General features: G+C 46.9%; 1 protein-coding gene across 2 annotated transcripts in view; it reads right to left on the bottom strand.

The window, feature by feature from the left end:
• Positions 1 to 14633: 14633 nt before the first annotated feature.
• LOC119441737 (uncharacterized) overlaps positions 14634 to 21653 on the bottom strand; it is a 125767-nt gene continuing 118747 nt past the window's right edge. For both annotated transcript variants that reach the window (XM_037706346.2, XM_037706348.2), the window contains exons 12-13: positions 21343 to 21446; positions 14634 to 20616 (exon numbers count right to left, since the gene is read on the bottom strand). In XM_037706346.2, coding sequence (XP_037562274.1) covers positions 20466 to 20616; positions 21343 to 21446 — 255 coding nt within the window. In that variant the 3' untranslated portion in view covers positions 14634 to 20465. The remainder of the gene's footprint in view (positions 20617 to 21342; positions 21447 to 21653) is intronic.

Raw genomic sequence — 21653 nt, 5'->3', positions numbered from 1 at the left:
ATCCCGGCCGTGAACAAGGCTGAACGGAGTCATGCGCGTCGTCTCTTGTTTCGCCGTGTTGTACGCAAACGTGATATAAGGGAGGATGTCATCCCAATTTTTATGTTCGACATCCACGCACATTGAAAGCATGTCTTCAATTGTTTTGTTGAGGCGCTCCGTCAATCCGTTGGTTTGTGGATAGCAGGCGGTTGACTTCAGATGAGCCGTTCCACTTAGCAGCAAGACGTGATCTAAAAGCGCAGCTGTGAATGCGGTTCCTCGGTCGGTTATTACGACGCGCGGTGCGCCGTGTCGCAACACAACATTCTCGATGAAAAATCGCGCCACCTCGGCTGCTGTGCCTCTCTGGATGCCCTTGTTTTCAGCGTAACGTGTCAGGTAGTCGGTTGCGACGAGATAAAAGCGATTTCCCGCAGTAGAAGTAGGAAGTGGACCCAAATTTTCCATTCCGATTTGATAAAATGGTGTTCGTGGAACCTGAACCGGTTGTAGGAGGCCGGCTGGTTTCGTCGGGGGCGACTTGCGCCTCTGGCAGTCGAGACAAGTGCGAACGTGATGTTTCACGGCGGTGGTAAGTCTCGGCCAGTAGTAGCTTTGCCGCACTCTGCCCAATGTTCGTGTGTAGCCTAAGTGACCAGAAGTCACCTCGTTGTGACAGGCTTGAAGTACTTTCATACGAAGAGCTGCAGGAATGACGAGCAGATAGGGGGATCCGGTCGAAGAAAAGTTTCTTTTGTAAAGGACGTTGGCCCGTAAACAAAACGATGACAATCCTCTTGCGAAAACTCTAGGTGCTTTCGCAGATCTTCCTTCTAAGTAATTGATTAGACCAAGCAACTCAGGGTCGTCCCGTTGTTGTTGAGCGATGGCGGAGGTGTCCAGAACACAAATAAATGCTGTGTCATCTTCTTCGAGTGAACAAGCCGACTCTATCGGTGATAGAGACAGGCAGTCAGCATCCGTATGTCTCTTCCCCGACTTGTACATGACTGTCATGTCAAACTCCTGCAGCCTCAGGCTCCAACGCGCCAATCGTCCAGAAGGATCTTTAAGGTTCGTCAACCAACACAGTGAATGGGGGTCGCTGACAACTTGGAATGGGCGGCCATACAAATATGGGCGAAATTTCATAACCGCCCATACCACGGCGAGGCATTCTTTCTCAGTTGTGGAATAATTTGCCTCTGTGAGTGAGAGCGTTCTGCTTGCGTAGGCAATCACTCTTTTCGTGTCCTCCTGCCGCTGCACAAGAACAGCTCCCAAGCCAAAGTGGTCTCATCAAAGTGGGAAAGCACTGGAGGTGTCTGGAGACGTTGCCGCAGGACGTTAAATGCACTTTGCTCTTCGTCGCCCCATACAAAAGCAACGTCGTCTCTCGTGAGGCGAGTTAACGGCGACGCAATGTGAGCAAAATCTGCAATAAATCGCCGGTAATAGGCGCAGAGACCGAGGGAGCGCCTGACAGCCTTTTTATCGGATGGTACGGGAAACTGTGCGACGGCGGCAATTTTTTCAGGATCTGGGCGGACACCGGCATGGCTGACGACGTGACCAAGAAACTGTAGTTCCGCAAAGCCAAATTGGCACTTCTCCGGCTTCAGGGTGAGGCCGGCGGATTGTATGGACTGCAAAACCGCCTCAAGCCGTGCGAGATGTTCCTCAAACGTTGCGGAGAACACGATGACGTCGTCGAGGTACACTAAGCAGGTTTTCCACTTCAGACCCGAAAGCACAGTATCCATGAGGCGTTGGAACGTAGCAGGGGCAGAGCACAAGCCGAAAGGCAAAAACCTTAAACTCGTATAGGCCGTCTGGCGTCACAAAAGGAGTTTTTTCACGGTCCCTCGGGTCTACCTAAATTTGCCAATATCCGCTCTTTAAGTCCATGGAAGAGAAGTAACGTGCGTGTCGAAGCCTTTCGAGGGAATCGTCGATATGGGGAAGCGGGTACACGTCTTTCTTCGTCACCGGATTTAGTTTTCGGTAGTCCACACAGAAACGCAAGCTGCCGTCTGTTTTCTTGACTAGAACTACAGGGGATGCCCAGGGACTCGTTGATGGTTGGATCACGTCGTCTTCAAGCATTTTCGTCACCTGTTGTTGTATGGCTTCACGTTCTCTGGGAGCCACACGATAAGGATTTTGGTGAATTGGTCTTGCCGTATCCTCTGTAATTATTCGGTGCTTTGATAGAGGCGTCCGACCGACTCTTGACGTCGACGCAAAGCAGTCGGTGAACTTGGCTAGTAGCGTAAGAAGCCGTTCGCGTTCGTGCTGCGGCAAAACAGTGCTGACGTCAAGTGCAGGAGCTGGGTCTTGTGTAGGCGCTTCTTCGAGTAGTGAACAGCAGCCGCGAACATCCGCAACACCATCAAAATAAGCCACAGCCGTGCCTTTTGGAAGGTGCCGTCGCTCTGTGCTAAAGTTTGTTAGCAATAGATTCGTGCGCCCGTCGGTGACATTTACAATTCCTCGTGCGACAGAGATACCGTGAGTAAACAACAAAATGGTTATTTGGTCGGCAACTCCTTCGCAATGAAACGGTACGTCACATGCCACGGAAACAAGGATACATGACCGAGGTGGGATTCCGACGTCGTCTTCTGTTAGACGAAAGGAGTTGTGTTGCGGCGATAAGCAATGGACTAAACCAGGGCTCTTATAAAACGTCACCAAGCGGTCTGGGATGTTCTCTTAGAAGCGCCATATTCTCTTAGAAAATCCATTCCAATAATCAAATCTTTACAGCACACGGGAAGAACAATGAAAGCGGCCACGAACGACGAATCCTGCCGATACGCACTCCTACCCAATTTTATTCTTCTGTAAATTTTCTTCTCATGATGAGGATCCCCTGTAATTGACATAGATAAACGTACTCCTTTACAGATACTAGAGGCTGACTGGCGATCCTGAATTCTTGTTTCCCTGGCCAGGCTATTGAACATTATCTTTGTCTTCTGCATATTCATCTTCAACCCCACTCTTACACTTTTTCGGTTAAGGTACTCAATCATTTGTTGTAATTCGTCCCCATTGTTTCAGAATAGGAAAATGTCATCTGCAAACCGAAGGTTGCTAAGATATTCGTCGTTGATCCTCACTCCCAAGCCTTCTCAGTCTAAGAGCTTAAATACTTCTTCTAAGTATTTAGTGAATAGTATTGGAGAGATTGTGTCTCCCTGCCTGACTCTTTCTTGATAGGTAACTTTCTACTTTTCTTGTGGAGAACCGAGGTTGTCGTGCAATCTGTGTAGAAATTTGCCAAGATATTCACCGTGATGATATGCCTCTTGTACTCCTTGATTACGCATTGCCTCTATGACTGCTGGTATTTCTACTGAATCAAATGCCTTTCCATAATCTATGAAAGCCATATAGAGAGGTTGATTGTACTCCGCAGATTTCTCGATTACCTGATTGATGACATGGATATGATCCATCGTAGAATATCCCTTCCTGAAGCTAGCCTGTTCTCTTGGTTGGCTGAAGTGACGTGTTTCCCTGATTCGGTTGGAAATTATCTTGGTGAATATTTTATACAATACTGAAAGCAAGCTAATGAGTCTATAATTCTTCATTTCTTTAACCTCTCCCTTCTTGTGGATAAGTATCACGTTGGCGTTCTTCCAGCTAGCTGGTACACTTGAAGTCGTGAGGCATTGCGTTTAAAGGGCCGCAAGCTTTTAAAGCATGTTATCTCCTCCACTTTTGATAAAATCGACTGTTATTTCACCTTCTCCGGCTGCTTTTCCCCTGGTCACGTCTTGCCAGGCCCTTCTAACTTCATCGCTAGATATAGAAGGAGCCTGTGTATCCTGTTAACCACTACTTCGAATGAAGCTAGCTTGGCTGCTCTGGATACTATACAGGTCAGTATAGAATTCTTCAGCAGCTTGTACTATGTCATCGAAATTGCTGATGATATTACCCTGCTTATCTTTCAGTGCGTACATCTTGCCTTGTCCTATGCCATGTTTTCTTCTCACTGATTTCACGCTGCGTCCATATTTTACTGCTTCCTCAATCTTTTCTACGTTATAATTTCTAATATCCCTTACTTTCTTCTAGTTGATAAGTTTTGACAGTTCAGCGAACTTTATCTGATCTCTCGAGTTTGCCACTTTCATGTTTTTGTCGTTTCTTTATTAGGTCCTTTGTTACTTGGGAGAGCTTACCTACTCGTTGCCTTGGTGCCTTACCTTCCACTTCAACTGCTGCTTCTGAGATAAGCCTAGTACGGTTTCGTTCATTACCTCTATGTTGTCTTCATCAGGCAGCAAGTGCATACAGGCAATACGCGCAAACGAGCACTTGTACCCATTCTCACGAGAAAAGGTGCAATAAGCACAAGAAGCAAGCTGATTAACAAACGAACATTGCAGAACATTGCAGGAGGGGGTCCGAATATTTTGCTGATTTATTAGGCTAGTATTAAAGTAACTTAGTCAATATTGTCACGGGTATAAAACTATTTTCACGATGTATTTACACGAGATACATAATCAGCGCCGCTGAGAATCCAGAGAGGTATGGTATGGTATAGTATGGTGTGCCTTATCTGATGGCGCACACCCACTGCGGCGGATTGGCCAACATTTGGATGTCATTAGGTAATCTTTGATAATACTAAAATTGGTAAAGTTAACTGGAAGAAATGAACAAAAGTAAAATTTGAAGAATTCAAGAAAATCTCTTGGAATCAACTATAAATTCCTCCACGACTGAGGAAATATCCCTGTGGCACTTTCCAAGAGAGGAGTCTCCTAGAGAAAGGATATTAAGAATTGAAAAGCCTAAACCAAGCTGTGTAAACCTTGATTCTAAAAAGTTTTTCCTTAAAGAAGAAAAACGGCGGCAGAATATGAAAAAAAATGATCTATGGTTTCATCTTCTCCACAGACTGGGCACAGAGGGGAGGGCACCAGACCAGCCCTGTGACAGTTTAATATTGGTATTCGACAACATAATCGGGTAAAGATGACTTCAGTTTTTCTGGTGTGAAAGGAAGTTTTGGGCGAAGGGAATAGGAGGTGTCGATATTCTTAAACAGTTACGGCTGGGTTCAAAAAGTCTTGGATAATTGTATATCTCCTGAATTAGTAGTCGTTAGGTAAGCTAGAGGCTGTTGCCACTTCGACGTCTTCTCTGTCGTCGACATTGTCTTTTCTCGCCGTAACACAACCTCCGGCGGAAAAAGCACCGCCCCGGTGCCTCAGACGGGGCCGTCGGAAAGGGCATAGTAAGGCTTAAGCCGAGAGACGTGTACGACGTCAAGTGATGCGGAACCGGGTGACATGACGGAGGTCACTGGGGTTATCTTATAGGCGAGATTGGTCACTTGACGTAGAACGCGGTAAGGCCCTTTGTAGCACGGAAGGAGTTTCTCGGAGAGCCCCACTCGGCGGTAAGGAGACCAAGTAGTACGAGAGAGCCTGGTGAAAAGTATGTCTCACGATGGCGGCAATTGTAAACGTGCTTTTGAGTTTCCTGCGATGCCAACAAACGCGAGTACGGGCAAGCTGGCGCTCATGGTCAGCGTGGGCGATGGCGTCGCGGGCATACTCGGTCCCCGAATCTCGTACCAAGGGGAGTGAAGCGTCCAATGGTAATACATCACGACCGAAGAGCAAGTAAAAGGGGGAATGCCCAGCAGTACTGTGGTGGGACGAATTATAGGCGAACGTGATATAGGGTAGCGCAACATGCCAGTCCTTGTGATCAGGTGAAACGTATTTCGATAACATGTCAGTGATGGTTCGATTAAGTCGCTAAGGGTCGGTAAAAAAAGAGGTCGCTGCAGTATTTGGAAGCCGTGTAAACTGATTGTGTATACGGCGGCTCTTCGCCTGCTCGAAACGGCGGCGTTCCTTCATGATGGCGTCGACAGTCGATAGGTTTCTAATGACCAGAAGGTTGAATGCGTCGTCCGCGATGCCTTTGATAATGTGCCCAACCTTGTCCGCCTCTGGCATGAACGTGTCGATTTTATGACAGAGGGCGAGGGCGTCCTGAATGTAGCAGACACACGACTCGGTAGCAGTTTGGGCACGCATGGCGAGCTGTTGCTTGGCGGCTAGCTGTCGACCGGTCGGATTGTCGAAAACGTCGGACAGCTTCTCTTTAAACAACTCCCAGCTGGTTAGCTCTTCCTCGTGTGTGTAATACCACGTTCGCGGTGTTCCGTCGAGGCAGAACACGACATTGGCCAGCATTATGGTCGGATCCCACCTGCTCACCTTGCTGACGTGCTCAAACATCTTGAAAAATTCTTCTACGTCAACACCATTGAGGCCGTTGAACTTGCCGGGGTCTTGCGGCTGAGGTAGAGCAACGTACTGGGTATGCCGCTGGATGCATGTTTCCAGGCTGGGTAAGACGTCCGCTGCCGAGCTCCGTGGCGAAGATGAGTACCCAGCTCCTCCACCAACATGTCACGGGTATAAATCTATTTACACGATGTATTTACACGAGAGACATAAACAGTAGCTGAGAATCCAGAGAGGTTGTTGCCACTTCGTTGTGTTCTCCGTCGTCGACATTGTCTTCTTTTCTCACCGTAACAATATTTATATATAAAAAAAATAAACCTGGCAGCTTTACGCTGTATCATCTCTATAGAGTTAGTGTTTTCTTATAGTGATACACAATACAGAAGGCGTATTCTAGTTTTGGTCGGATGAGTGAAATGTAGGCTAGTAATGTAGCGCCAGGGGGAGCGTGCTTTTACTTTGTAATTGAGAATACAATGTTTCCTGAAAGACGAGTTACATACGTTTGAAACGTGGCTATTTCAGCTGAGGTCACTGGTTATTGTGATTCCAAGATATCTACAACGTGTTTCAGCGAACACATTAAAGCATTTTTAAAGTTTGCCTGTGGCAGATAGCATAATTCTCCGGACAAATGCATTGGCATTCCAGTTACTTTCTTAACAAAATGTCGTTTTATGCATTGAAGCACAAAAGTAACTGGAACGCCAATGCATTTTTCCACAAAGTTCGGGAATTAATATCTCGAAACTGATGTCATCCTGAGAATTCGTTCCAAGTGGATCCGCCTTGCGAACTCCACGGCTAGAATTTGTAAACTGTAATATGGACCATATATGGGCCATAAAGTAATTAGTTTTTAAAAACTTAATTAGTGAATTTTTGTTCGTTAGTGAATTATGCACATCAATTTTCTGTGCAAGTAATGTCCGCCTCTTGACTCAGCTCATGAACTAGAATTGCTCAGCTCAAGACCAGCTCATGAACTAGAATTGTGCTATCTGCCACAGGCAACCTTTATAAATTTTTAAAGTGTTCGCTGAAACACCCGGTGTATTGGCTGACTCTAGTGAGCGGTTCATAACAGCGAGGTTATAGACAAACTGCCTGTTATTAATCTTTTGTTGTTGTATGGACATGTAAACAGTTTTATCACCATTCATTTCTACGCCCCACCAACTGCACCAGGAAATAATCTTTTGAAGAGGTCAGAGTTAAGCATTAGTTGGTCTTCGTAGCAAGCAACCTCATTAAACAACGCACATTCGTCAGCAAGTAGTCTAACTTAAACAAGGTGAGAAACTTTGTCAATAATATTGTTAATGTATGTTATAATAATAAAAAGTCCTAGCACGTACACTACCTTGAGGCACTCCCGAAGTTACTGAAAGTTCATTAGAAATCGAATCATCAATTAAAACGAAGTGTTGACCATTAGACTGATAAGCGGCCGCCACCCAATTAGTATTCGTATTATAAGCCGGTAGGCTAATTGATTCAAGATTTTATATATATTACGTCAATTTCGCGTGACTATTCATGAGCCCAAGAAAAGTTGTGAATACTGTCATTAATTTTGTTACAAAGAGAAACATTTGCGCAAGCGATGCTGGTGAGGAGAAATAACTTTGTTGTCACTTAGAAATTTGGTTATTTCATTAGCTATATTATGTTGGACTAACTTTCAAGATGATGAATTTAACAATATTAAACGATAACTTGCCACTAGGGTCGTGTCGCCCTTTCTCGGGGCGGGAACGGCACGCGCAGTTAGTCCACCCGTAGGAATAGCAGCCGAAGATAACAACGAACGAAAGATAACAAGTAACGGGGCTACTGCTTCAGCATCCCTTTCAGCACGAAGCTTCAGCATCTCGTTCAACATCACCTTCAGCATCCCCTTCAGCCCCTTAACCTCTTTTGCAGACTTCACCGATTCTAACTTCAGCGACGCGTTCACGTGTGTTTTAATTTGGATGCTCTTCGTTATACCAACCTCACCCTTCGGAAGTTTCACAGTGGTCTCGTAATCCTGGTCATGGCTTAGTGTTGAGAGCGATGACGTCGTGAAGCTGTAGCGGTATCGTTTATTAACGCGATGGCGTTAAGGGCCCCGTGTCGCAGAAAATCCGGCGTCGGCATCAGCGTCAGCGTCCGTTGTCCAAGAAATCACCTCGAACCACCCCGACCACGCCGGCCCCTCGCGTGGTGCAGGGGCGTTAGTGAACTATAATTGAATTTTTCAAAGTAAAATGGCGTCAGAAAAATCGTAAAGTACGACGTTACCAACACCTACAGACGTTGATAGCGTAGGATTGTAATTTGAATATACGTGAAAACATACTTCTCTTACGTTGGAAACACAAACACAAGCAGAACGTCGCCTCGACGGACGCTGCTTTGCGCTCCCTGAAGCCTCCCAGTTTCAGTTTCACGCGCTCTGATAGCCAATATTCGTCGTGCCACAGTTCCGCCGGAAATCTAATTTTTCGAGATTCAAAGGAATTATATGGCTTCTATGGAAAGCTCGCTTAATTTTCCCAAATACAAAGAGTCCACTGAAAGTTAGTTTAAAAGTTAATTATTGATTTTTGTTAATTAGCGACGAATTACCACGTATTACCCGTCACCCCATCATCGGTACCACTGACAAGATTCCTACGAAGGACAGACAGACAGACAACGAACTTTATTTGATCCTGAGGAGCTACTGTCAGGACCCCCTAACGAAGGAACAGTATTCCTACGAAGGAACAGTATTTTTATTTTAAAACGGCTCTTTTTAGAGAGAGAGAGAGAGAGAGAGGCGGGGGGGGGGGTCATAAGGGAAGGGCAGAGAGGTTAACCAGGCTGTGCCCGGTAGGCTACCCTGCACTGGCGAAGAGGGAAAGGGGATTGGAAGCGGAGAAGGGAGAGAGAACTTCACACTTCGCACTGGTACACACACGATCGGGTGTTCATCGCCGAGTCAGTCACAAGCGGTCATACAGGCTGGTGCATTTCAAGAAATGTAACAGTGCTTTTGTGGCTTTTTGTACATCGCGGACGCACGAGGCCACGGCCCCAAGATCTTCTCTTCTGTGAAATGCCTGTCATCTAAGTGTCATAAAGCTGTCCGAAGCCCAATCCTCTCATACTCGTACATGTTGGGCAGTCACACAGGAGATGTTTCATCGTTTCTTCTACAGCACATGTGTTGCAATTGGTATTGTAGGTCATTTCAATTAGGAATGAATTCGCGTTCGCGAAAGAAACTCATAGTCGCAGGCGGCACAGTAACGTTTCTTTCCGTCGAATAAAACGAGGTAAAAGTTGTAATCTCATATGTGGGTCCATGGCATATTGACCCTTTTCGCGGCGATCCCGTGGGCGCTGCCATGTTTGATCACGTGGTGACGCGTCCATTGCTTGCCTCAACTGCCTCCGTTGCCTCCTTGTTTACAATGGAAGTGTATGACGCCGGCGCGGCTTAGAAAACCTCTGTTTTCGAAGATATCGTAGACTGTGACTGGGTGGACGACACGAAGATCTGGCCACAGCTTCAGAGAACATGCAAAAGCGCTTTCGGAGCTGATTAAGCTATGTCCCAACGGCGCGAGTAGCGTATGTGGTGCTTGCTCTAAAAGCGGGGCTAAATATGTATTCCAAGCTATCCAAGTTTTCCGATTATGAATTCAGTCAGGATTAGTGTGTTTTGCTCTTTGTTCTTTATTCGGCAAATATTTTGAAGCAGTGGCTTGTCAGTTTCTGACTCAGTGAAGTTCCTCGGTGCGGCCACTATCTGATTATTTTCTGCCTAATCGCTCGTGGCCGTGTGTTCAGTTCCGATAGATGTGTTCTTGCTGCGCACAAGGCTTGAAACGTAGCTGTTTTGTACATTGTAATACCTTGTAGCAAATATATATTACAGCTAGTAACTCGCTTACTCTTGTGGACCATCACGAAACATTCAGCTTCGACCATTCGTGCGCCATCAGTGTAGTTTGTCATTTATTGTGCGTATACAGTGCGCATATATTCAAGTGCGCGCCCATTCACTTATTCTTGATGCGCCGGCGATAGAGTGGGCGTAAGTTTTCTTGCCATTTGGGACAGATGTGTATAGATAACGCGCGCGAAACTTACTATCACAGGAAGCGGTGCTACTCCCTTTGTAATTGTTTAACGAGTGGTACTCACTCTTGCCGACGTTCTGGGGATGAAGCCCTTTCTTTGAAGGTTATAAATAGCGATACAAGGCTGGCGGATGAGTAAATTTCTGTATCCTCGAGGAAATCCGTACATCACGAAGTGCCGGTAACACGTTCGGACAGTTGCAGCAGCGATCCGCGAACTTGGCCACACAGATTCATTCTGTTCCTTAACATGCCAGTCACTATTTTTGCAGCCAACTACTGCACACGTCTTCAATCCACATGATTCAATCTAGCATGATTGGAGCACACAGTGTGTTAGCGAAAACTTAGTTGCAATTCCGACAGCTGATCACACAGCAGCAAGGTAGAAGCGGTAATGGTTTCGTATTCGTGCGCGGTCGCTGAGGAGACGTATGGCGCGCCGCCGTGAGCGCCATCTCGTTTCTCTAAAACGAACTGCTTCGCGAGAAGGGTCAATAGGCGCCGGTTGTTTAACTCTGGTGCATGACATTTCCTATAATATGGGCAAGACCGCTGAGGTGTCGCGCTGCATCCGTCCTCGACAATGGTATCGAGGTGCTTTCACATTCTCCATGTGCCTCACCGGCACCTTTGTCGGCACTTTCATTGCCAGTAATGTTGCAGTGTCCAGGTATAGCCACTGAAGTACTATGTCGTGGAGTCTGCCCACCGCAGGGCGGTAGAGTAACCGCATCTCTGCCACCAATTGTTCGTGTGGGCCGCGTCGCATAGCTGATAAGTGTAATTGCAGGGTTGCCTTTGAGTCACAGAATGTAGCCAAGTGATTTGGTGACTGTCGATGCAAATAAAGCACTCCGCTGAGGAGGGCGACAAGTTCGGATCCTGTCGATATTGTGACATGGCTGCTCTTGAACATCTTGCACATTGACGTCGACAGAATAGCCACCGCACCAGTAGGGCTGGTTAGAGTCGAAGAGCCATCTGCATAAATGTGAACTCGAATGAAGTAGGAAGCATGCAGTAGATGAAAAGAGTCTTACTTCAGGGCACAAGGTGGCAAGTCGGACTTCCTTGCAACTCCTGGAATGGAGAGCTGCACTTGTGATTACCGGAGACACCACACAAAGGACACGGTGATCTTGCGGCAGGCGTGAAATCGAATGGAAGAGAGGATTGGTAGGGGGCTACAATGCTACAATTTGTCTCTGGTATACTTGCCGAAAAAGAAGCAAGGCGTTGAGACTGGAGTCTGGAAAGGTGTCGAAGATGAGTTCAAAGCGTATCTGTGGCGATATACGTACTGATGGGATGTTCCCTGGCGATGGCATTTGTTGCGGCTGTTGAAGTGCATCGCGGTAGACCAAGACAAGTTCTAAGCTCTTTTTAAATATTATTTATTGTCCTGGTAAAAACACTGGGTATAAAAATAAACAAAAAAATAAGTAGAATCTCCTCAGGGAGTTATGGATGATGCGTCATGCAGCATTTCGTAGTAACGACGTGGTGTTGAGTGCTCACACTCAACACTTCTGGTAATCATAGAAGTGCTCAGCGGCTGCGGTCGTCTTGGCGTCATTACGGTAAATGCGACAGCGCTGCGGCGACACGAACTGCTGCGGAAGGCGGTGCAATGTGAACTGTTCAGGCAAGCCAACTACTGCAGATGGCGGCGCCAGGCGCGCTGATGACGTTGCGCCATCCGAAGCCACGGTTGCTCCACAGTTCTGGCTTACTATAAAGGTGTGCCTAGTGCGTGCCTGATTGCACACGTCACGTGGTCACAGAGACGCGCTCGTGCCACTGCTCGCGCGTTCGTCGTCCTTTTCTTCCACAGCTGGCTCTATCTTGAAAGCGATCGTCTTACGCGAAGGACGGACGGACGCTCGGCCAGTTTTCTCATTTGGTAACCATAGAAATGCTTACACATTTAAAGGAGCATTAAATATACGCGTGCAGCCCTGTGTGGTGCAGGTACTGCAGTAATCATGTAGGCCATTTGTTGTCCCTTATTCAACGGGTCCTATTCTTGTCCTATTCAGAGAAGACAAAGATAATGTTCAATAGCCTGGCAAGGGAACAAGAATTCAGGATCACCAGTCAGCCTCTAGAGTCTGCAAAGGAGTACGTTTATCTGGGTCAATTACTCACAGGGGACCCTGACCACGAGAAAGAAATTTACAGAAGAATAAAATTGGGTTGGAGTGCATACGGCAGGCATTGCAAAATCTTGACTGGGAGCTTACCACTGTCGTTGAAAAGAAAAGTGTACAATCATTGCATTCTACCGATGCTAACATATGGGGAAGAAACTTGGAGGTTAACAAAGAAGCTCGAGAACAAGTTAAGGACCGCACAAAGAATGAGGGAACGAAAAATGTTAGGCCTAACGTTAAGAGACAGGAATAAAGCGGTGTTTATCGGAGAACAAACGGGGATAGCCTATATTCTAGTTGACATTAAGCGGAAAAAGTGGAGCTGGGCAGGCCATGTAATGCGCAGAATGGATAACCGGTGGACCATTAGGGTTACAGAATGGATACCAAGAGAAAGGAAGCGCTGTCGAGGTCGGCGGAAAGCCAGATGGGATGATGAAGTTAGGAATTTTGCAGGCGCAAGTTGGAATACGCTGGCGCAAGACAGGGTTAATTGGAGATCGCAGGGAGAGGCCTTCGTCCTGCAGTGGACATAAAAACATAGGCTGATGATGATGATTCAACGGGTATACTCCTCTGGAGCATTATGCTTTAGTGCTGGTCCCCCGGAGCATCTTGTGCCTAATATGCTGACTACCAGGGCACAGCCATAAAAGGTATCCGCTGTAGAAACATGAACCGGACACTTGGGACACGTTGCGAGATTGTCACTTGCAGATTCCCATGGCGCAGGTAGCCAGCAGGCGTCAGGGCCACCCCAGCCCCAAGCCTCCGAAGGCAAACTTCATCCGACCGGGAAATTTAAACACACAGAAAAGCCCCTTCGTAAAGTATCGCAACATACGCCAGTGATGTTTTCTGAGAGCTCTGGCAGCGCAGCTCCCACCACGTGCACCACAGAGGGCTATGCAGGGGTGAGTTGCACTGCTGCGCAGAGTATACCCTCTTCCACAGAACATACATGTGCGTCGTTGTGCCTCAAAAACACAGAACTCTGGTCACATATTGTCTCGAAACTTGCCCATTCCGACCGGCAGTGCCGTTCGCGGTCAACATAAGCTGCTGATATTTTCATCAATACTCTAAAGTGTTTGTTATTGGTGGAGATATATAGCAGAGGCGACTCTTATGGGAGGATTCTGGGGTCGATTGTTATCTAACACGAATTGCACTGGCACAGGGCCCATGCGACGGTCAAAGCGCATTCTAAAACACCATAAAATGGGTTATGCGCTTCAACAGCACAATCAAGCATTACAGTGCGTAGTAATGTAGCCAAAATCTCCGTGGGGTTGGCCTGGTATTGTATTTACTCCGTCAATGGCCCATGCACCTTGGAGCAGTGCTCTTGACAGTTACGGCTACGATATGACGGTTTCGCGTCGTTGCGGGCAGAGGGCGTTAGGTGTCTCCGCCGAGCTCTGCTTTAGCACGTGTAAACGGCGTGCAACTGAACCGAAAATAAGGGCAGGGCGCTTGCTACCCCGCTTCAACACGCCGTATCATTAATTAAGTAGTCGCGTGTAGTTATCTGCATGGCAGTAAATGTATAGCGCTGTAATACAGTATATTGGAAGTTTTCCAGGGCTCCGACCACAGTAAATACATATAAGGCTGGATTATTTCAAGCCAATGGCGCCGGACTCCACCAAGTACCAAGCGGGAAATCCTCGCGGCATAGCATAAGCGGTGACGCTTTGAGTTTCATCTTATCAGCCGGGAGAGGCAAAGAGTGCTGTGAAGGCCACTCTACCACGTGGTGGTAGCTCCTATGGCTTAATTGTATCACGCGGTGATAACCGACAGACGAAGCAGCCGCTAACAAGCGTCGGCAGATTTTCTTCACCACTTCCATGCTTATCCCTACTATCGAGCCCGGGCGTGTCCTGATGACTTCGTTATAACGAGATAACGAGGGTTTACTGTAGTTATAATAGCGTTGTACATATTTGCTTAGCGTCGTATCTATAGTTCTCTGGTGTCCACCGGCTCCGCCCATGCAAGCCTTTCAAGAGTAGCGTGAAGACAGGCGTAGCTTTTCTCGCAAGAAAACAAAAAAAAGGGGGAAATAAAACACGAGGCGGAACTCGCAACACCAATGAGGTATTCTCTCTTTTATTTCACTTCAGAAACTCTTTTCGCACATCACTAACAGAACAACAGGTAGAGGAGACAAACAAAAAGTTGGGAAAAGAAAAATAATATTGCGACAGTCAGGCACAGGATAGAAAAGTGTTGCGCCCCCCGATTCAAGTGGCCTCCGGTGGCCTGCATATCATCGAGGTAAAATTGTAACGTACTAGACGCACTCTTAGAAAGCGACGTGTGTGGTCGCACACAAGTGGCCGTCACTCACTCGGTGGACGTCATGCGCAGCAGGGACACAGAAGCAAGTTCAAATACGTGCATGAACGTGCGCTTGGGATGGAGAAAAATAGAAACAACCAAACAAAACAAGCAATGCGTGGGTAAATGTCACTCGGTATGCACGCACGCGCATTCATTGTTTTATTTACAAAACAAGTATACGAACCGGGAAAACAGCAGGTAAACGACTCTATTAACTAAATGAGCTTATACAAAACTCGTGTAACAAGGCCCAGCCACACAGCTGATGTAACAAGTACACTCCCCGCTCGGATCAACCGCTATCTTATCTTGAGCGCATATCAAGGCTCGAGATAAGGACTATAGTTGAAATCGAGAAATACTACGTAAGAGTACAGCGGTATTCCTTTTCTTATGAAAATATTTTCGCGATAATATTATTCACGTATGTTGACAGAAGAAGAAAGGGTTAGCGGTCAGCAGACTTCTTCAAATCGGAAACTTAATTGCGCGCTACACAGGCAACGTGTATTTACAGTATGAACACATTTGTTTCGCCTCTGAAAATCGTCGTCGAAGCGCGTATACAATGTAGTCACGTATAACAATGACGGCTTTGTGGGCTTTGTAAATGTAAACGTGAACTGCCGAATAAATAGTATAACTTGTTGCGCGCGTTTCGAACGATTGGGAAAGGTGTACAAGCGCCTCGCACATTGAGCTTGTCGCGAGCGCGTACAATTCCAAGCGTGCTGCAAGCTCGTAACGAATGCGGATTACTGACAAAGACGTCTCAAGCACTATATTATTCTGGTAACATATTTCTTGGCTATGCATGGTTTTGTCCTCTATGAACAATAAATAAACGACAATATAGGAAAAACAGGAAACGCGGTGTGCTCTAGTGAACCCTTTCTGGTTCTAATTTTGCTTCAGGCGTCACAAATGTATATTATCTGCTAGAAAGAAAGAAAAAAAAGAAACGCACGCTACGTTTCCAGTGTAGCTTTTTGTAATATATCGAAGCCTTCTTTCGCGAACTCTGCAAACTGTAGGCAGCTGGTGACATTTCAGATTCCTAAATTTGCATTAGTGAGTGTCTGAACTATGGTCGCAGATTATTTGAAGACCATTTGCACGCCCGGCCAAGTCACGTAGCCGTACTTATGTAGCAGGCTCCGAAAATGCAGCACCTAACTGCGGTGTGCAGCAACATGTACATATTTAAGAAATTTCAAGACAAGCCAGTAGACTGCGCAACCAAGCGTATATAAATTATGTAAACAGAGATGCTGGAAATGTGATTTCTCATATTACTTATCATTCCAACTTTTTTTGCGATTCGTGCAGGAATTACTGAACCAGAAAGGGTTAATTAATCTCTATATGCCGGATTTGCAAACGTTAATCAAGAAGTATTTATAGTAACAAAACGAAAATAAGAACGGACAAACGAAAACTGTGATACGTACAACATGCTACGGCTGATAATCACGAATAATGTCGGTGAAGCGCCAGCTATCCACGCTGCTATATGTTTTGCTTGAGCTGAAAATTCTGTTACAATGCGCATATACCATTTTTATGGGTTAACTTTTCGGCTCTCGCGTTTTTTTGCCAATGTATGGGATGGAGAGAATCAGTTCTTATGAAAGATATGAGTGAGACTGCATATTCGACGGTATACATATATAGATGTTTTCGGAGATCTTTAATCGCATGCGATTGAAGAACTCCTAGGATCTGCAATTGGCAGTTCTGGATGTTACACCACCTGGCTGGCTCACGTTGAAACCATTTGCTGAGTGCTTTATAACATCGATCCATTGGTCAAAATCTCTTGCCCAGTTTTTTTTTCTTGAGTTAGGCTAGAGCCGGGTTATCAAAGGTCATTTTAGCAGGGGATTACAATTTTTGCTTTAATATAGGACACCGAAAAACTGAACACGGGCCGGAGCAGCGCGTCTATAAGGATGAGGTCATAAAGCCCTTCTTCTCCATGTTGAAGCACAACTACTAACGGTGCCCGCTTTCGATTACATTAAAGGTCTGCACGAACTCGCATAAGCATTCTCCGATGCCGAAACCTTTGGTCTAAGCGACTAGAGAGGAAATAACGTGCAGTATACAGCGAGCAGTGCACATCACGGCTTGCGACATGCATGCTCTAGACTTTCTCGGCCTCCGCATGACAACCAGCAATGATTACGCGTACTACACGTCGCAAAAGTCCTCAGGCAACCTCGCTCGCGGCCGGACTGGACATAAGTGGGAGTGAATCTGATCCCCGTTCTGCTTGCACAAGTCTATAGAGGGCCGCCCAGACGTCTGTCGTATAATCCCAATGGCAGCCAGTGCAGCGGCGCCATGCGACTCTGTGTCCAGTCTGGTATATAACGAGCGTTCTGGCCTATGAACTTTTGCGGCAGATGGTAGCATCGAGCTCGTCGGCGTGCTACTCCATGAGCGTGCGATGCGATCAGTGGCAATTAGACCGTGTACCGGCCTCTGTCAAATGCGAGCATGTGGTGGTGCCATCATATTTTACTCCGCGAACACTTTGCCTTAAAGTGCCTCCCAGGTAGGGTTGCCAAATCTCTTCCGAAAATTGAGGCGAAGGAGGCAATGGTTTGGTCGGTAGGATAACTGGTAGAATGAAATCTATACTTTTTTGTTTTGTTTTTGGCATTGGTGGCTTGATTTCGATTCAGGCGATACCTGAATTAGCAACACGACAAATGACCCTTCTTTAGAATTTAATTGTGCGATTAGCGAAACGTTAGACGAAAGTCCTCCTTGGCATTAATAACCCCCCCCCCCTCCTCTCTCTACGCTCTTGGTAACGCGTTGCACAACAATTTTCGCTGTCTCGGTTTTTGTGACACGACATGCTTTTTCTTGCCGCTGGAACGACGCTGGCAAGTAGAAAAAGAAAATAAATTAATACACTAGGGCTGAGGAGGTTGCCAGTTGCAATATGTGGCAAGCATATAACGCCACGAAGCCAACTCCAGCTCTGAGCTTCATTTAGGCCTGAATCTGGCAGGGACATGTGGTTGTTACAAGAGGGTGAAGTCAGGATTCGGAAGATTCAGGATTAAAAATTCGGTGCACACTCCCGTCAATTCGGGACAGTTAGCAACCCTGCACTGTCAAGGCATTATAACTTCCGGCGAAGATGTGCTGCATCCGGTAAGTAGATAACATTCTTTCTTTGGTAGGGAGTTTCGATACGCCGTCTTCGCAATGTCCGCGGGATACACGACAAGAGTGATTTTTTACACGATGGCTAGCAAAATGTTAAACATGGGTGATGCAGTGCACAGACATTCGCTAATGCAACAGTCGCGGAACCGGCTTGTCGGCCTTGAGATTCGTCAGCCGGAAATTGGGAGCGAGCGACACATGCACATATAGTATGTCTTCGATTGCCTCATATCCCAAGACTTTCTATTCCCCAGCGGGAATGCTTATAAAAGCTTAGAAAGGACAAAGGCCACGTTCGCTTCCCACCAAACAGTGCATCCGTCGTTCGTGGCGCTTTCCAAGGCTCGGAAGATCACCGCTTTGAAGAATAGTTGTGCTCCTGGCTTGGACTGGTGCATAGTCTTGGCACTTGAGCGTGTATTTATTTACAAAATGCGAATGTTACCGTGACGAGCCATCAAGCCATTTTTCCGCATAAAATATAAAGCTGGCGCCTTCTTCAGAGTGCGTCAGACTCATTCATTTATATTTATTTAATAGCTTATTTTAATAAATTTCTTACCCACTTCTCTAGTTCTCTTTATATCTATATCCTCACAAGCTTTTATATATTTACCACAACAATAACAATAAATATAGTCGAAATAGGTTATCAATGTAACCCTTTCGTCTACTCTCTTGGAGTCCCCAAAACAAAGAACCTATATCAAATATAAGCTTTCCAGGCATAAGTGACCATTCGCACGCCCCAAAATATAGCGCGACTTTGCACACAACAAAAGAGAGAGAGAGAGAGAGAGGAAAAATGAATCAAGGGGAACCTAACGGACGTCTCGACAAACTATAGGACAGCCAGACATGCTCGCAAGAAATCTGATACGTACCAACAACTCCTCCACGACGCCGCGTCACAAAAGCTCTATACATAGGTGACACAACGATAAACGACACGCGTTATCTACAGCTGCTCCAATACAACTGCGATTCCAGGCCGCTTGTCAGATATTGAGGCGCGAACAAGCGTTCGGCGCCCGTCGCGGCAACACTTCATGGCTGCAGTTTAGCTCAAGACTAATCAGTATATACTTACGCTGACAAAATATAACCGAACGATCGCTCCACATATGATGCAAATCAAAATCCTCGGTTAGCTCTCGTTATGCTTTCCAGCTTGCTCTTCATTCTCGTCAGATGCCTTGGCTCTAAGCGTCTGCCAGGACATAGCACAGCACGCGATTCTATCCGTATAAGCAATCACCACCTGTAGCACTGAAATCACCACCTGTAGCACTGAAACCACAGGCACAACAGACATCCGTGAACGTCAGATCTTGAAGCGCCATGATCAGACGTATGCCATGATCAGATTGATATGCACAGTCACCACGTGGCACCGAAAGCTCGTTTCCCTACGAGGCCCAGTCGGTCATGGTTTCCAGGTCTGGACGCATCACAAACAGATCGACTTCGGGGCTGCCCGCCTGGTGTCCATTCGCACACAAGCAAAAAACGATTCACGCAAAATGTCGAGAAAAAAAAAGTGCGTCATTGAACACAAAGAACTGTCTCACAGAGAAGGGCGCCGGGCCACCTTTGAGGGGTTAACCAAATCGAGGCCCCCCGAGAGAGCATCACAAGAAGCGCGCACGGTACCGGCGACGGTTAGCGGACTGGTAAAGTATTACACGACGATGCTTTCGGATGGTTCTTTTGTGGAGGAAAAGTATTCTTTGGCAGCGTATTCTTTTTGTGCTCGCATACAAGTCACAAACAGGACAATCTCGCAGTAAACCAGCCACCCAACAAGCAAAAGCGTCTTCTCCCGTCGGTTTCGCTTTAAGTCTCGAGACTGCGCGCCTTCCACATAACAAGTAAATGATTTGGACGGATGTATAAAAAATGCATCGAAGGCCGTAGAAAAAAGTACGTCCAGCAGAACGCAGATACAGAGGACGTGCAAGGGAGGCTGGACTGCATGTCACACTTGAAAATCTCTTCCGAGGTATCCCGAGGCTTGGCCGCGATTCAGTCTGGAAGGCGGGACGACAAGTGATTTCGCGTGACGTGTGGTCAGTGATTCGCGTTTGGTATTCAGGTTGTCTCCACGGTGCGCGCACCAGCACGACTTTTCTTGCCACGAGACAATCACAGATAGCGAGCTGATGCATAGTTCCGGTGGCTTCGGAGAACAGCAGCTCCGATGTGGACGCACGTGGGGCACGTGTAAGGTGCGCATGAGAGTCTGCGTCCAACTGCCGCGCACGTCAGGCCCCGGTGGTCTGAACACGCGGGAGTCCCTCGTCAAAAACGCAGCGAGCAGCCCGCGTGCACTGCGCGCCTGCAGACGCTGTTCCGTTCCGTCCTTGTCGTTGGAGTATATAGTTTCAGTAGTGGTAGTCTGTGTCCGACTCTGCGTAGTCGTACTCGTCGTCGTCCATGCGTCCCGGGCGGCCCGTCCGACAGCGCAGCGGGGCCGCCAGCTTCTCCAGGTTTGGAGACAGCTCGTCATCGTCCGGATCGTAGTCGCTGTAAAGCCTGCGTTCGGTACGGAAAGGAACCAAGTGAGCGCCGAACTTGAGCAACAAGAACTCTTTTGGCCGAAACTTAAAGAAAGGAAAAAGATGTGAAGCAGCTAGTTAGTGCAATGTACTTAAAGGGCAACGACAAAAAAATAATAATAAACGATCGCAAGAAGACAATTGCTAGTGTTTCGACTTGGGCTTGTTACACGCGAAGTGAAAAGCAACGGCGAAAGGTGAACAATCACGAGGATACGTACGTCCATAGCGCAAAGGATATGTGCACTTTCTCTGTCTCATTATCATTTATTCTGTGGCATTACTTTCTTATTTGTTGCAGAGTCTAGCACCAGTTTGCGACACCCTGTTCTGATATCACTTCAAGATATTTAAGGAAAGAGACGCATGGTATGTACGACGCCGCGTGCGATACGACGTGCGAGGTGCCTGAAACATGGCTGCTCCAACTGCTGGAACTGCTCTGAAACTTATTGGAAGCCTGTTGGGTGCCCTTGTTGGCAACACCGATACGTCTCATCGCAATCACAATCGTGCCCCGTGTTTACTGTTTTATACGAAAGAGACAACAGGTGTATGCAAGATGAAATGAAAGCGTGATAAAGAGGTTGCTAGATGTACTTAGCGGGTTCTAGCGGTTCCTCGTAGCTGTTGCCTTTTGCACTGTTCACGCTCAATATGGATTGCCAATTGGCCCAGTCAGCCGCCTTGCTAAGGTACTTACAGTTCGTGATTCTCAAAGTTCCCTTCTTCTGCCACCAGAAGCTCGTACTCGTCGGCAGCGTACCGGTCCCAGTCGGAAATCTCCATCCCGTCTCCGTCGTGGTCCTGCAAATAACAACGCCCCGTGTGTTCACCTGGCCAGGCAAGTATTCTCTCCGAACATAATAACTAACGCGCGGATGACGCGAACGTCGGGAAAATGACGCTAACGTCATTTACCTTAACCGCTCGAGGAGAAGGCGGAAAAGGAGAAGTTTTATTTTTTTAATCAGTGGATTGTGCCACGAAAAGTCAGCACTAAACAAAACAATT

This window comes from Dermacentor silvarum, chromosome 2 (assembly GCF_013339745.2).
Source record: "Dermacentor silvarum isolate Dsil-2018 chromosome 2, BIME_Dsil_1.4, whole genome shotgun sequence".
In the NCBI taxonomy this organism is placed as follows: domain Eukaryota; kingdom Metazoa; phylum Arthropoda; class Arachnida; order Ixodida; family Ixodidae; genus Dermacentor; species Dermacentor silvarum.
Note: the sequence above shows the minus strand (reverse complement) of the source record. Positions and strands in the feature narration are given on the sequence as shown.